This window comes from Oncorhynchus nerka, linkage group LG22, assembly GCF_034236695.1.
Source record: "Oncorhynchus nerka isolate Pitt River linkage group LG22, Oner_Uvic_2.0, whole genome shotgun sequence".
Lineage (NCBI taxonomy): Eukaryota > Metazoa > Chordata > Actinopteri > Salmoniformes > Salmonidae > Oncorhynchus > Oncorhynchus nerka.
Genome location: NC_088417.1, coordinates 23545306 through 23561878, shown reverse-complemented (window position 1 = coordinate 23561878; position 16573 = coordinate 23545306). Strand labels below are relative to the sequence as shown.

Here is a 16573-nt window from a genome sequence, read left to right as displayed (position 1 = left end):
AAATTAAAGGCAATGCTACCAAATACTAATTGAGTGTATGTAAATGTCTGACCCACTGGGAATGTGATGAAAGAAATAAAAGCTGAAAGAAATAATTCTCTTTACTATTATTCAGACATTTCACATTCTTAAAATAAAGTGGAGATCCTAACTGACCAAAGAGAGGGAATTGTTACTAGGATTAAAGGTCAGGAATTGTGAAAAACTGAGTTGAAATGTATTTGGCTAAGGTGTATGTAAACTTCCGACTTCAACCGTACGTACCTACCTACATACATACATGCATACATATACAGTCGTGGCCTATGTACATACATATACAGTCATGGACAAAAGTTTTGAGAATTACACAAATATTAATTTTCACAGTCTGCTGCCTCAGTTTGTATGATGGCAATTTGCATATACTCCAGAATGTTATGAAGAGTGATCAGATGAATTGCAATTAATTGCAAAGTCTCTCTTTGCCATGCAAATTAACTGAATCCCAAAAAACATTTCCACTGAATTTCAGCCCTGCCACAAAAGGACCAGCTGACATCATGTCAGTGATTCTCTCGTTAACACAGATGCGAGTGTTGACGAGGACAAGGCTGGAGATCACTCTGTCATACTGATGGAGTTCGAATAGCAGACTGGAAGCTTCAAAAGGAGGGTGGTGCTTGGAATCATTGTTCTTCCTCTGTCAACCATGGTTACCTGGAAGGAAACACGTGCCGTCATCATTGCTTTGCACAAAAAGGGCTTCACAGGCAAGGATATTGCTGCCATTAAGATTGCACCTAAATCAACCATTTATCAGATCATCATGAACTTCAAGGAGAGCGCTTCAATTGTTGTGAAGAAGGCTTCAGAGCGCCCAAGAAAGTCCAGCAAGCGCCAGGATGGTCTCCTAATGTTGATTCAGCTGCGGGATCGGGGCACCACCAGTACAGAGCTTGCTCAGGAATGGCAGCAGGCAGGTGTGAGTGCATCTGCACGCACAGTGAGGCAAAGACTTTTGGAAGATGGCCTGGTGTTAAGAAGGGCAGCAAAGAAGCCACTTCTCTTCAGGAAAAACATCAGCGACAGACTGATATTCTGCAAAAGGTACAGGGACTGGACTGCTGAGGACTGGGGTAAAGTCATTTTCTCTGATGAATCCCCTTTCAGATTGTTTGGGGCCTCCGGAAAAAAGCTTGTCCGGAGAAGACAAGGTGAGCGCTACCATCAGTCCTGTGTCATGCCAACAGTGAAGCATCCTTAGCCTATTCATGTGTGGGGTTGCTTCTCAGCCAAGGGAGTGGGCTCACTCACAATTTTGCCTAAGAACACAGCCATGAATAAAGAATGGTACCAACACATCCTCCGAGAGCAACTTCTCCCAACCACCCAGGAACAGTTTGGTGACGAACAATGCCTTTTCCAGCATGATGGAGCACCTTGCCATAAGGCAAAAGTGATAACTAAGTGGCTCGGGGAACAAAACTTTGATATTTTGGGGTCCATGGCCAGGAAACCTCCCAGACCTTAATCCCATTGAGAACTTGTGGTCAACCCTCAAGAGGCGGGTGGCCAAACAAAAACCCATAAATTCTGACAAACTCCAAGCATTGTTTATGCAAGAATGGGCTGCCATCAGTCAGGATGTGGCCCAGAAGTTAATTGACAGCATGCCAGGGTGGATTGCAGAAGTCTTGAAAAAGAAGGGTCAACACTGCAAATATTGACTCTTTGCATCAACTTCATGTAATTGTCAATAAAAGCCTTTGACACTTATGAAATGCTTGTAATTATACTTCAGTATTCCATAGTAACATCTGACAAAAATATCTAAAGACACTAAGGCAGCAGACTTTGTGAAAATTTATATTTGTGTCATTCTCAACTTTTGGCCACAACTGTACACACAAACATTACCAGTCAAAAGTTTGGACACACCTATTCATTCCAGGGTTTTTCCTTTATTTGACTATTTTCTACATTGTAGAATAATAGTGAAAACAACAAAACTATGAAATTACACATACGGTGTTAAACAAATCAAATATATACAGTGGGGAGAACAAGTATTTGATACACTGCCAATTTTGCAGGTTTCCCTACTTACAAAGCATGTAGAGGTCTGTCATTTTTATCATAGGTACACTTCAACTGTGAGAGACATAAAATGCAAATTAATTACTTAAAAATCATACAATGTGATTTTCTGGATTTTTGTTTTAGATTCCGTCTCTCACAGTTGAAGTGTACCTATGATAAAAATTACAGACCTCTACATGCTTTATAAGTAGGAAAACCTGCAAAATCAGCAGTGTATCAAATACTTGTTCTCCCCACTATATTTGAGATGTTTCAAATAGCCACCCTATACCTTGACAGCTTTGCACACATGGCATTCTCTCAAACAGCTTCATGAGGTAGTCACCTGGAATGCATTTCAATTAACAGGTGTGCCTTGTTAAAAAGTTAATTTTGTAATTTATTTCCTTCTTAATGCGTTTGAGCCAATCAGTTGTGTTGTGACAAGGTAGGGGTGGTATACAGAAGATAGCCCTATTTGGTAAAAGACCAAGTCTATATTATGGCAAGAACAGCTCAAATAAGCAAAGAGAAATGACAGTCCAGCATTAATTTAAGACATAAAGTTCAGTCACTGCGGAAAATTTCAAGACCGTTTCTTCAAGTGCAGTCGCAAAAACCATCTAGCGCTATGATGAAACTGGCTCTCATGAGGACCACACAGGAAAGGAAGGCCCAGTGGTACCTCTGATGCAGAAGATAAGTTCATTAGTTACCAGCCTCAAAAATTACAGCCCAAATAAATGCTTCACAGAGTTCAAGTAACAGACACATCTCAACATCAACTGTTCAGAGGAGACTGTGAGAATCTGCCCTTCACAGTCAAATTGCTGCAAAGAAACCACTACTAAAGGACACCAATGAGAAGAGACTTGCTTGGGCCAAGACACACGAGCAATGGACATTAGACCGGTGGAAATCTGTCCTTTGGTCTGATGAGTCCAAATTTGAGATTTTTGGTTCCACCGCCAAGTCTTTGTGAGGCGCAGAGTAGGTGAAAGTATGATCTCCACATGTGTGATTCCCACCGTGAAGCATGGAGGTGGTGGTGTAATGGCGTTGGGGTGCTTTGCTGGTGAAAGTGTCTGTGATGTATTTAGAATTCAAGGCACACTTAACCAGCATGGCTACCACAGCATTCTGCAGCAATAAGCCATTTCATCTGGTTTGCGCTTAGTGGGACTATCATTTGTTTTTCAACGGGACAATGACCCAACATACCTCCAGGCTTTGTAAGGGCTATTTGACCAAGGAGAGTGATGGAATGCTGCATCAGATGATCTTGCCTCCACAATCACCCGACCTCAACCCAATTGAGGTGGTTTGGGATGCAACCAACAAGTGCTTAGCATATGTGCGAACTCCCTCAAGACTGTTGAAAAAGCATTCCAGGTGAAGCTGGTTGAGAGAATACCAAGAGTGTGCAAAGCTGTCATCAAGGCAAAGGGTGGCTACTTTGAAGAACCTAAAATCTAAAATATATTTTCATTTAACACTTTTTTGGTTACTACATGATTATATATGTAGTTTTGATGTCTTCACTATTATTCTACAATGTAGAAAATAGTAAAAAATAAATAAAAAGGTAGATGTCCAAACTTTTGATTGGTACTGAATGTGAGACTATAAACACACAATGTCCCTGTCATGTGTATGACAAGAGAGAACAGCATACCTTTCTTCCTGGTGTCTTTGCGCAGTGAGAGCTGGACACGGTGGCTCCTCTGGTCCTGCAGGCAGAGTCTCTGGAGAAGCTCCCCCACCTCAGAGGCTCTGTTTGGGCAGAGAACGTCAAGCGAGTCCCCAGGCTGGTAGGCCATCGGATGGGCCTAGGTACACAGAGGAAAGGACGGAGTAAAGAAACTAGTTTAACCATAATTTTGAACTACTGACCAATATATTTGGTCTCTGCATGAAACTACACTAAGTGTACAAAATATTAAGGACACCTGCTCTTTCCATGACATAAACTGACCAGGTGAATCCAGGTAAAAGCTATGATCCCTTATTGATGTCACTTGTTAAATCCACTTCAATCTGTATAGATGAAGGGGAGGAGACAGCTTAGAGAAGGATTTTAAACCTTGAGATAATTGAGATATGGATTGTGTATGTGTGCCATTCAGAGAGTCAATGGGAAAGATAAACGATTTAAGTGGCTTTGAACAGGGTATGGTAGTAGGTGACAGGTGCACCGGTTTGTGTCAAGAACTGCAATGCTGCTGGGTTTTTCACTATCAACAGTTTTCCGTGTGTATCAAGAATGGTCCAACACCCAAAAAGGGCATCCAACCAACTTGACACAACTGTGGGAAGCATTGGAGTCAACATGGACCAGCATCCCTGTGGAACGCTTTCAACGCCCTGTAGAGTCCATGCCCGACAAATTGAGGCTGCTTTGGGGAAAAAGTGGAGGGTGCAACTCAATATTAGGAAGGGGTCATTAATGTTTTGTAAACTCAGTGTATATAGTAAGAAACGCCTGCCACTCACTGAGATGTCCAGCTCTATCAGAAGGGCTGTTTTAGCCGAGTCATCTCTGGTCAACTGGACTGCCCTGGAGATCGGAACCTCGTGTAGGGTTTCCTTACTGACCGGAGCACTGGTCTGGGGGGGTATGGAAAGTGTGGCTGGTGATGTTAGAACTCAAACAAAAATGAATGAGATGTAAACAATTTCATAGTGCCAAAAGAACCCAGTATTACCACAACCCACCTCTTCCTCTATGGTGGCTTCCTGGAGTGTGACATCCAGGTAGGCTGGAGGCAGAGCAGGGACATTGAGGACAGACTCAGACAGTGGAGGCAAGGAGCATGTCAGAGAGGCCTCTACAACAGCAGAGGGTGCTCCACTCTGTGTCTCTAACACTGACTCGGGATCAGTGACAACGCCATCTAGTTTAGGAGCAGTCCTATTGTTGCTGGTCAATGACACTGGTCTAACATCAGTAACTGCACTCCCTGTCTCAGAGGCTGCTTCTGTAACATTCAGAGAAGCTGATTTGGGCTCAGTCTTAGTACTCTCTGACTCTGCTGCTGTTCTGAGTGAGCCAGAGCTCTGAGGTTCTGATTCTTTAAGACTCATAAGGTGGAGTTTGACATCTGTCACTGACAATTCGGGTGTTTCGTTCAACGATGCTCTCAGGTCCCTTACATGGCCATCCCTCTCAGGCTGAGGGGTGGTCATCTTGGATAACGCTCCTCTGATGGCCTCCCAGAGTCCTTCAAGCCAGGGGTCCAACACCAACTCAAGCCTAGACACACACACACACACAGTTTGGATTAAGAGTTAAAGTATTAACATGGGAAACCCACTAAGAGACCACCACCAACTGGAGCCTGTACAGAAAGCAAAGTCCACTCAGACTCAGAGATAAGCAGTGTGAAGGATCCAAAAGGTAATGTGCCACATACCACAAATGAGGTGACACAAGGTAAATGGGGAAAGTACATTCAAAGTGTGTCTGTATTGGTACCACTTTTATTGCTACTAATTCAAGAAGACATTGTGCCCCTGCTTTAAAGCTCCTTAGGTGAGTGTCAGGACTTGTTGATGTATGAGAAACACTCATCATGTAAAAAAATGTATTTTCCCTATTAAAAGAACTTGGGCCTTACCCTACACCATCATCTGCATGTCCTGTTGCGTAGAAATGTTTAGCACCAAGTTCCTGTAGACGGCCATCAATAGTCTTCCCACAGTTGCAGAAATTTTCATAGTTTGTATCACCCAGAGCTGGAGCACAGACAAAAACAAGATATTGATCATCACGCATAATGTATCAATGAATCTGTTATTTTAAAGCCATCAAATAAGATAAAGACGAAAGTAGTAGCAATTAATCTCAGCACTAGGCCTTTAGTCTTAGGCACACCCTAATCTGCTGTGGACAGACTATTTAAACATAAATGGTACCGTAGAACTGTCTTTATACTATGGCCGCACCAATTGAGAACGAGCAGGGTTTTTCATCACTGGTTACTTGGACAAATCCCAATTTCACAGGTGTTAGCATCTTTCGAATTTCAAAAGGGGAGGGGACATTTGTCCCATACACTTGCCCCTAACTTGCAAAGAGAGAGGGTGGAGCTCCTCGTTCCAGTTCTGCTCCACATTCTAGTATCTCTTGATCTATTTTCTCAACATGTATGGACCTGGAACTTAATCGAGCACCTGACCAATTACGCAAGAATGTAGTTCTGGGTTAACCAAGATTAGGCACACACTCCTTCCTTACCTATAAGAGCATAGCAGAGGTGTGAATAGTGGTCACTGGGCAGGGTCTTTTTTTTAATGTTCTTCACAAACTTCAGGGCCGTGTCTGGTGGGTCCCCATCCCCAGTGGTAGACACAACAAACACCACAGGTGCACTCTCCTTCTCCAAGTTAAACTGAGGGGAGACAAAACAGGATCAGTATTCATACCAGAGCCAAAAAGACCAGTGGTAACAACAACTCTGCCACAAATGCGATGATACAGACTTAGTTTTGTTCCTAAGCAGCTTGATAGTAGTGTACCAGTGTTGTAATCATCAGTGTTGTAATCATCAACATTGTAATCATCAGTGTTGTAATCATTAGTGTTGTGCCAGCATTGGAATACAAGCCAGGGCAGGTTAACACTATTTTGTCAACTTTACCTTCCCTCCTTCACTCAAGCAGTAGATGTCAGCAACCAGTCCCCTCTCCTCAGCCTCGTCAGCTATCCCCTCGGCTATGGACTGTGCCTGGCCTTTCTGAGACCCGTACAGAACCAGGAACCGGGGCTTCACCTCACAAGGCATTCTGCTGGACAAGTGGAAATTAAATAAGTCAGTCAGTGTAACTTCATGTTGCAGCAAGTTGTTACAGTGAGTGTATCATATATATATATATATATATATATATATATATAACTGTTGTGGCAACATTGTCACCGCTGTCAACAACAAAACATTCTGCAGACATCGACATGCTGGATTGAAAACTGAGAAACATCATCCATGACACTGATCCTTCCATCTCAACAGACTACACACCAACCAAATAAAACTGTGAATTCAGAAAATATCAAAATCCTCAAAAGGTCCACGACTGACTGCATGTCATTATCGTACATACACAATCGGAAAATTGAAAAGTTAGTTGCAGATCCCCGTGGAACTCCTTTTCTAACATTGTAGAAAATACATAACTGAACACGTTCAACGCCTTACAAAACTTACCCGGAAGTTACGTCACGTTTGACGCACGGCACGTTGTCGCCCCAGCAAGGAACAACCTGTGTGTATGAGTGTACAGAACTATGTGTATGTACTTGAAATTGTGCCCATGTATTTATCAAACTTATAACATAACACGAACTTATTCTCTCTGATGTGAGAATGCTTTTGGAGAACAGCTCTCTGTAACTCAATGAGATTCGCGTATCATCCAACTGGTCTGCTAGTAAAACTCCCGAGTGCTAGTCTTCCAGCACGAGACAGTGGCCAGAAACTAAACTCAGTAACGGAGCTAGAGATCGTTTATTAAGTGGAGCCAGAGAGGAAGAGAGGAGGCCCAACTCTGCAGAAAATCTATCTCTCTCCAGCAGGTGGCGTTTTTTCGTTGTTCCGCCCGCCAAACAATGAGTTTTTGTGAGGTGTTGACCTTAGCAAATAAGCCATTCATTTTTGTATGTGAGGTTTATTTGATCAAATATAAGTTTCGTAATGCTTAAGTTGTTACGAGTGTACTGATATAAATAGGACACGTGACATCCCGGCAACTTTGAGAAAAAACACTTTATATCAGAGTTGTTGAGATGGCTATGGATAGGCCTATTCATGACATGATGAGGCTAGTAGTATAGCGTCCAGTAGCGGTCGGTGCCGTTTAAGATGAGGGAGGACGATTTTTTTTTGTCATCCATATTCCATTCACTCAGTTCAATGTAATAACAATAGGTTTAGGCTACTTGATACTCTGATTTTACCTATATCCATCATGGGGTTTCTACAACCTAGCCTATGAATTAAAATTTACAACGTAGGTGCTCGCACAGGTCGAGATAAAAATGTGAGATGAGAGACAGTGACTCATGGACAGACACATTCAATACTGCCTTGCACACTCTTTCCTGGATCTAGCTGGTCTATGATTGAATCATTAGTCCAACAGTTGCACACGATAGTTTCTATTGGACAAATTCAGGTTTGTTTATCCCTTTTTAGTTCCATTTGCTTCCGTTTAAGAAACAACAGAATCAGCAGAATGAATAAACCCCTGATCACGCGTAAACACAGTTCATTTTCATAGCAGCCACGTTGTATTCCTTCTCACATCTATGTGTTCACCTCTTCCCTTCGCTTAAGAACTTCAATGAACAACACATCAGCCCTATGTGACCAGGTGAAAAAACCTTTCCAAGCCAACCCATATCATAGCTGCTACACATAGCCTACATTATTGTCACCATATTGGCTAAAGTAACATTATAGTCAACATTGCTAATAGAACTAACCCGTTAGTAAACCTGCCATAATCATGCAGTAACGTCACAGTGTACAGCCAGTAAGCCGTTTAGTACTTACACCGGCGGGACCCGGTGGCAATACATTTGTAAAACCAAAAGTTTACCTTGACTTGGAAGAGTTCCAGTATTGTGTTGGATAGTCATAGCACTCTAGCTAACATAGAATCCCTCTGTTTGAGTAGGCTAAACTAGCTAGCTGCATTTGCTAGCTAAGTCAATTAAACTGAAAGTGAAGAAAAAAATGACAAAATCTCTATCTCGCTTTTCTTTTTGGAAGAAATTAATTTGTTCAACTATTGTCTTTCTCTCGCTTTGAGACAACTACTCACCTAATTTTATGCACTGCGGTGTAGCTAGCTGTAGTTTATGCTTTCATTACTAGATTCATTCTCTGATCATTTGATTGGGTGGACAACATGTCAGTTCATGCTGATAGGTTGGAGGACATCCTCCGGAAGTTGTCATAATTACTGTGTAAATCTATGGAACAGGATGAGAACCCTGAGAAAGCCTCCTAGGTTTTGTATTGAAGTCAATGTACCCAGAGGACAGGAAGCTAGCTGTCCACTGGCTACACCATGATGCTACCCTGCTGTTTAGGCTACTTTAGACCTTCATTGCAAAACAGTGTATTTTAATCAATTATTTGGTGACGTGAATATATGTAGTATATTTTTTTAATCTAAAAAGGATCACTTTTAAAATGTTTTCCTTCTCATTTAAAAATGTTTTAATTCACTGAGGATGGTCCTCCACTGATAGCGTCTCTCCCATTGAATACAGGCGTTTGACGTCAATAACTCCATTGAATATTCAAATAAATTACAATAATGAGATGTATCCACCAATCCCCCAAAAATATAAGCGGGAGCTAGACACCCGGCTTTGCCATTCCACTTTGTAGACAATTGTTAGGGCGGGGAGACATGTCTTGCCAGTATATCCATAACATTTGGTGGAGCTGACACAAGTCAAATGTTTAACACTTTTCTGGACGATTTGGGATGGATGGCCAATGCAATGAGCCAAACAATACCAGTGATACTGAAAAAGTAGCTGCCTGTGAGTCACTCAAGTGAACGTATTCACCCCAACGCACATTATCAAGCTAATACATTGAAGTTTTAAACTCTCTTTAGCTGAGTATTTTCATCACCCCTGGTTTCTTAACATCAGCACCAAACGATGTATCTAAAGCGCGAGAAAACAAGACAAGAGTAAAAAGAGTGAGATCGCGAGACTAGAAGAACTGATTTGGCAACAACGTGATGAGAGGAATTTTGGTGATTTCTAAAACATTTCATGAATTCAAGCCGTTTATGCACAACATCTGTCTCAAATGTAATTGTAGAAAAGGCAAACGAAATATATCTTAACAATATAGTTTAAAAAAATCGAATCATTGAATGATGTATCAACTTCCCCCTTTTCCTACTTGGTCTCGCCCTCCCCGCCCCGAGATCCTTCTAGAAGTCGCCAGCAGACCAGTGTGACCAGGTGCCTACCAACACTCCACTTTTTCACTGGTGAAAGTCCGAATTTAATCCGTGGACACTTCTAAAGTGTCGCCGTCTTTCGGGCAATATGTCCGCTATGGGGCAACTCGCATTCGATGAGTATGGACGGCCGTTCATCATCATCAAGGATCAGGATAAGAAGACTCGCTTATCGGGCCTTGACGCACTGAAGGTACAATGGATTTAGCAAGTCAGCTAGCATGCCACTTCATTCATGCGTCAGGATCTTGTCAAGGCACATGCACAACACTTCAAATGCACAACAACTTCAGACCCACTTGATTAGCTAGACAGTTGGCTAGCTAGCTGCATTATAACATTACGGGCCAATGCATATGTTTAGTTCATGTTATAAAAGTGTGCTTGCTAGCTAGAAAGTTGTAACGTTATTTATATGGCTAGCTAGCAACTGCATGCTAGTCTGCCCATGTGCTTATTTTCTGAGGACGCCACAGTGAGGCGCGGCTGGTTGTCAAATAAACAATGGAATTCGCTAGATAACATACCACCAACAGTTCTGTGTTTATCACTTATGATGAATAAAGTCCTATTTTTTTTTTTTTTTTTTACACAGCTAGGTACGTAGCTAGGTAAAGTAGTTTAGCAACACAGTTAGTTGGATAGCCTAACTCAGCTGACAATATTTGGCAGTTGCTTCTTGGCAATTAACGAGGACTCTTGATCGTCAATGTAATTTTCACGGACATGGCCATCTAGCTAGTGGGTCCCAGAGATATATTGATTTTATTTGGTTATAGTTTGACTCCTGCAGAATCCCAGCCTCTGAAGAAATTCACGAATGTCCTTTTGTGTTGTGCAGTCTCACATCATGGCAGCAAAGGCAGTTGCCTCGACGCTGAGGACCTCTCTAGGACCAAACGGTAAGCCCGAACAAACACAGCCACACTGAAGCTTATTTATTAGATTATATTTAAGCACGTCAGTTAATATCCTTATTTACAATGATGGCCAAACCTTAACGACACTGGGCCAATTGTCCGCTGCCCTATGGGACTCCCAATCACGGCCGGTTGTGATACAGCCTGGAATCGAACCAGGGTCTGTCGTGACGCCTCTAGCACTGAGATGCAGTGACTTAGCCTGCTGTGCCACTCAGGAGCAACATTTGTAAACAGAGCAATAAAGGAACTTCTAGTATTGGTGTGTGCCCAATCATTCATTACTCAACACAGTAACGGCTACACATTCATCGTGTAGTACCTTTGATTTTCCACCCTTCCTCTTCCTACAGGTCTGGACAAGATGATGGTTGACCGGGATGGAGAGGTGACCGTCACCAATGACGGAGCTACCATCCTCAGCATGATGGATGTGGACCACCAGATCGCCAAGCTCATGGTGGAGCTCTCCAAGTCTCAGGACGACGAGATCGGAGACGGGACCACCGGAGTCGTTGGTACGGGACCCTACAGATTTGAGTCTGTGATTGGTCTGACTCATTAGCTTACTAAATAAACAAATGTCATCTCTTGCATCGCTATCCTATTATGAAAATTGGATTGTACTCTTCTTCTGGTTCCTTTTTTTGGTGCTAATCTGGATTAATGCTGCATTGACAGGGGATAAGCAGCATGGCTTTCTCACTTCTCCCATCTAGGAACTTAATCTTACATGGGGCTTATGAGACATCTGATCATTTCTAAAAGCCATGCTCAATTCTTTCTATGATAAGATTGTGTTCATCAATGCAGAATCATATTGGTACACTCATCCTAACTTATCTCCCCTCCAGTGCTGGCTGGTGCTCTCCTAGAGGAGGCAGAACAGCTGCTGGACAGGGGCATCCACCCCATCCGTATCTCTGACGGTTACGACCAGGCCGCCAAGATCGCCATCGCGCAGTTGGACAAGATCAGCGAGACCTACCCATACGACCCCAGCAACACGGAGCCACTCATCCAGACTGCCATGACCACACTGGGATCCAAAGTGTGAGTCTCACTGGCTGTTACTATGTTTTGTGGTCGTCATGGCAACTTTCAAGAATTTCATTAATGGTCCAGCTAGCAGATGCCTTTTTGTTTGCACGTCTACTTGTATTTTTTATTTTAATGGAACCATGCAGTCTTTGCACAAAGATGAATGATACACAAATTGATTTGGTCTGTATGGAAAGTAGGATTAAGTTATTATTTGTGAACCTGGTCATTGGTTTCATAAGGTCTCATACAGATTTCTCTCCCCCATCTTCCCTTTCTCAGGATCAACCGCTGCCACAGACAGATGGCGGAGATTGCAGTGAACGCCGTCCTGACTGTGGCGGACATGAACCGTAAGGACGTGGACTTTGAGCTGATCAAGATGGAGGGCAAGGTGGGAGGCAAGCTGGAGGATACCCAGCTCATCAAGGGAGTCATCATAGACAAGGAGTTCAGCCACCCTCAGATGCCCAAGGTACACAGCTCAGGATAGTTTAATGTAATAGCATTGACGTTTAGGCTAGATGACCTTCATCAGAAGGTAGTGGTACCTTATCCAAGTTCCAAACCCAGTCATACAGTTGATACAAACAAGGGTCATGTTAGCACACCTCAGATCCAACCCAGTGTAAACTAGGACCGACTGGATCAGTAACTCTTCCCCTCCCTTACTCCAGTCACTCTGTCCCCAGTAGAGTGGTCTGACATTGACTGGATACAGCACCACGGCTGTCTCGCCTCTCATTTAAGACATTCACCATAAATTAGGCTTGTGAGAGAGCTGACGGTTTCTGTAGATTTAGGGGTATTATTTTTTTTGTCCATCTAAGTCTGAAGCACTTTTTGTATTTAGCCAGATAAATGATATTGTACAGTAATTGCCTGTGCTCTTTTCCCCTCAGCTCCTGAAAGACACAAAGATGGCCATCCTGACCTGCCCGTTTGAGCCCCCTAAGCCCAAGACCAAGCACAAGCTGGACGTGACCTGTGTGGAGGAATACAAGGCCCTGCAGAAGTATGAGAAGGACAAGTTCCTGGAGATGATCAAACAGGTCAGTCACAGAAACTTTAGGACTTCATATTTCTCTATAGCACAGCTGCATACAGTTCATTCCAGCCACTCAGTCTGGACAACTTAAATATGTGTATATAAAGTTCCCCTCATCTCCTTGAATCTAATTGAATATGATCTAAACTAAAAGACACTTTTTCTTTCTTTTTTAGACCAGATAGTGGAGTTTGGTGAAATAACATGAATGTGTCAAATGTAATATTTGAACTATTTACTTTTTTTTTTATCAGATCAAGGATACCGGCGCTAACCTGGCCATCTGCCAGTGGGGCTTTGATGACGAGGCCAACCATCTGCTGCTGCAGAATGAACTGCCTGCCATCCGCTGGGTCGGAGGGCCTGAGATCGAGGTGATACGCGCACCGTCACACAAACTACATACAGACATCTTGTAATCTACCTACAAAAAGTTATCGGGGGAGGGGTGTTCACTAAAGTATTTCTGCATCGCTAACCTCAGTTTTCTCCTCCCTCAGCTGATTGCCATAGCGACAGGGGGCCGCATCGTGCCTCGGTTCTCTGAGCTGAGCGCTGAGAAGCTGGGCTCAGCCGGCGTCGTAAAGGAGATTTGCTTTGGCACAACCAAGGACCGCATGCTGGTCATCGAGGAGTGCAAGAACTCCAGGGCAGTCACCATCTTCATCCGTGGAGGAAACAAGATGGTGGGTGTACTGGTAGTCTGCTAATGTTGACTGTTAAGAGATTATGCTGAGGCAACTGATAATCAGTTAATGTAGACAGCTGTGATTCCTCATCAGCTGTATCTTTAGATCACGGATGGACACTTCCTGTACCTAAGTGTACAGGCTTTCATTGCAGCCCAGAACTAACTGTTTAATTTCCCTGTCAGATCATTGAGGAGGCTAAGCGTGCACTGCATGATGCACTGTGTGTCATCCGTAACCTGGTCAGAGACAACCGTGTTGTGTATGGGGGCGGAGCCTCTGAGATTTCCTGTGCCCTCGCTGTCAACCAGGCTGCTGACAAGGTAGTGTGTACACACACACACACACACACACACAGTATCAGGTGAAAGACTAAAACTTTGTATTTGACTTGCATCAAGAGTGTGCCCCGGAGTAACAGTAATAGCCTGATGATGATTCTGAAACAAAGCAATGTGCTCATACCGCCATCTCTCTCTGCAGTGCCCGTCCCTGGAGCAGTATGCCATGCGTGCATTTGCTGATGCCCTGGAGGTGATCCCCATGGCCCTGGCAGAGAACAGCGGGCTCAACTCCATCCAGACCATGACAGAGGTCCGCGCCAGGCAGGTCACAGAGAACAACCCCGCCCTGGGCATCGACTGTCTGCACCTCAACACCAATGGTAAGGACAGACTCACAACTTGTCAACTGTACATTTTTGTGTTTATACCAGTCTTTTGTATATCCAATATTCACAATGTTAAATGTTTTCATTCACCGGCTACATGTAAACACTTAATATGAAGCGTTATATCTTTAATATAGCTGTAATTGTTATTGATGTGGATTATTTTCTCTGTCCTAGACATGAAGCAGCAACATGTAATTGAGACTCTGCATGGGAAAAAGCAGCAGATCTCTCTGGCCACCCAGGTGGTTAAGATGATCTTGAAGATCGATGACATCAGAAGCCCGGGAGAGTCTGAAGATTAAGGACCCCCACCTAGCCACCTACCCCCACTGAGCGCGTGCCAGTCCCAGTTTTCTAGGACTCAGCAGACTTCTAATCTAGAATATTCTAGAATGAGGTGTTCTAGAATTACTCTTTTAGAATGTTCTAGAACTCTAGTCTGCAAAGTTCTAGAAGTTGTCTGTTCTAGAATGTTAAGTGTCCTAGGTCTTTAGGCACTTGTCCAGCACAGTGTCCAACCCTGCATACTGTTATTTATCATTTGATCCTGAAACCGCCCCCCCTTCAAGCTGAAGTCATCAATAAAATGTTGGTCTGTGAAATCTCTTCTGTGTGGGTTTTCACCCAATATGATACAAATATGCTTGTGCAATACTGTTCATTGATTAATTTGAGTACACTTGTCACTATTGCAGGTAATAATTATCTGCACTGTCAAACATTTAATTCATATGAGATGGTAGGCACATTGAAGCTTTGCTCTTAAAGACATGCTCTTGTACATTTGAGTATTTAATTTAAAAGCAATTTTCCTTAAAGCTGTGCCATGTTCCCTACATTTCATCACAGGTGGACCAGCCCACTAGCAAATTAAGTTGAGACAATGATCTTCAGCCCCTCCCATTTAAGTGACAGCTAGCAAGGGGCCTGCCCAACAGCTCAGTGGACATATCAGTGATTTTTGGGACCATAGTTGGCTTGCCGGAACTACTGGCAAAAAAATTGACGAAATTACCAGAGAATCTAACTACAATTTTTCACAGGCACAGTTCACCTAATTAATTACTGCAAGGCCAGTGCTTTGTTTCACAGTAAACAAATTAAGAAAAAAACATATGTAAACATTGATGCCATAATGGGTATTCAGTTGGTCTAGTTTTGAAATGTTTATGATGGCATCAGGATACAATACTCTCAACCGTGAGAGGGAAAAATACTTTTAATGCTCTTATTCATGGTTATGAGAACAATTGATCTTGGATGGGTTGGGGGCCACAAACATTCTGAACTCACCATGAGGGTTGCTGTGGGTCTGCTTACGCTCACATCCATACCCACATATGCAGTCAGAGCCCCTAATCTTTTGGGGGTCTTAAGCAACATTCTGATGAGGGATCCCCCCACCTTGCGACCTAAACATTTTGTCAGCCCCCTCTTGACAGTGGAGAGAAGTTTTAGAGTAAATTTCCTGCAATTCTAAACATTGTGCCATTAAGCGTAGAGAAAATGTTGCAGTTTTAAAGCTAATCTCCTAAACACAAAGGGGAGCAGCCAGTTGCCCCACCCCTGGTCTAGGAAGCTCTAACCTGACTCTTTAAGTTGAGCTCAATATAACATCTCACACAGGGAAGAGCAGGAAGCCACTGAAGGCGTTGCGCAACCAAGAAGAACCAGCCAGCACATGCTCTTTGGGGAGACACATGTAGACCACTTCCAGCTCTAGAGACAATGCATTAGATATACAGTCAGAATTGTACATACACTTAGGTTGGAGTCATTAAAACTTGTTTTTCAACCACTCCACAAATTTCTTGTTAAGCAAGTCAGCCATATCAGCTATGTTTTTTAAAAGGCAGTAAACGAGGCTGAATGAACTGTTTCACTGCTAGACAAGGCTCCGCTGATAGCCAGGTGTAGCGGTGGTAAGGATTCACTCCATTGTGCTGAAAAGAAAGCTCTGCTATTGGGACAGCTTTATGTAGGCCCTAACAGTTTGTGGGCACCGTTTGTCACCGTTATAGTGCAATTAATGTATTGTTTTAGTGTTGTGTTTTGTAGTAGCTTTGCTGGCATGCATAATGTTTGCTATTGTTGAGTTTGCCCCACCAAGATTTACATGCTAAAATCACGACTCCTGACTCCTAGGTCACAA

The 16573-nt window shown here is 43.1% G+C and overlaps 2 protein-coding genes across 3 annotated transcripts in view; one reads left to right on the top strand and one right to left on the bottom strand.

Annotated features, from left to right (window-relative positions):
- mtrr (5-methyltetrahydrofolate-homocysteine methyltransferase reductase) overlaps positions 1 to 7255 on the bottom strand; it is a 36875-nt gene extending 29620 nt beyond the window's left edge. For both annotated transcript variants that reach the window (XM_029626546.2, XM_065007077.1), the window contains exons 1-6: positions 6702 to 7255; positions 6299 to 6452; positions 5679 to 5796; positions 4777 to 5314; positions 4555 to 4668; positions 3737 to 3890 (exon numbers count right to left, since the gene is read on the bottom strand). In XM_029626546.2, coding sequence (XP_029482406.1) covers positions 3737 to 3890; positions 4555 to 4668; positions 4777 to 5314; positions 5679 to 5796; positions 6299 to 6452; positions 6702 to 6845 — 1222 coding nt within the window. In that variant the 5' untranslated portion in view covers positions 6846 to 7255. The remainder of the gene's footprint in view (positions 1 to 3736; positions 3891 to 4554; positions 4669 to 4776; positions 5315 to 5678; positions 5797 to 6298; positions 6453 to 6701) is intronic.
- A 2755-nt stretch (positions 7256 to 10010) lies between these two features.
- Positions 10011 to 15023, top strand: cct5 (chaperonin containing TCP1, subunit 5 (epsilon)). Its single transcript, XM_029626545.2, has 11 exons — positions 10011 to 10243; positions 10892 to 10952; positions 11324 to 11488; positions 11825 to 12023; positions 12294 to 12486; positions 12914 to 13063; positions 13314 to 13433; positions 13560 to 13745; positions 13934 to 14071; positions 14232 to 14412; positions 14596 to 15023. The coding sequence occupies exons 1-11, from the start codon at positions 10139 to 10141 to the stop codon at positions 14721 to 14723; spliced, it is 1626 nt and encodes a 541-aa protein (XP_029482405.1). The 5' UTR covers positions 10011 to 10138; the 3' UTR covers positions 14724 to 15023.
- The last annotated feature ends 1550 nt before the right edge of the window (positions 15024 to 16573 follow it).

Coding starts and splice junctions, on each gene's coding strand:
- cct5 (XM_029626545.2), top strand. CDS start 10,139: ATGTCCGCTATGGGGCAACTCGCATTCGATGAGTATGGACGGCCGTTC. Junction 12,487..12,913: donor GCCACCCTCAGATGCCCAAG/GTACACAGCTCA, acceptor TTTTCCCCTCAG/CTCCTGAAAGACACAAAGAT. Junction 14,072..14,231: donor TCAACCAGGCTGCTGACAAG/GTAGTGTGTACA, acceptor CTCTCTCTGCAG/TGCCCGTCCCTGGAGCAGTA.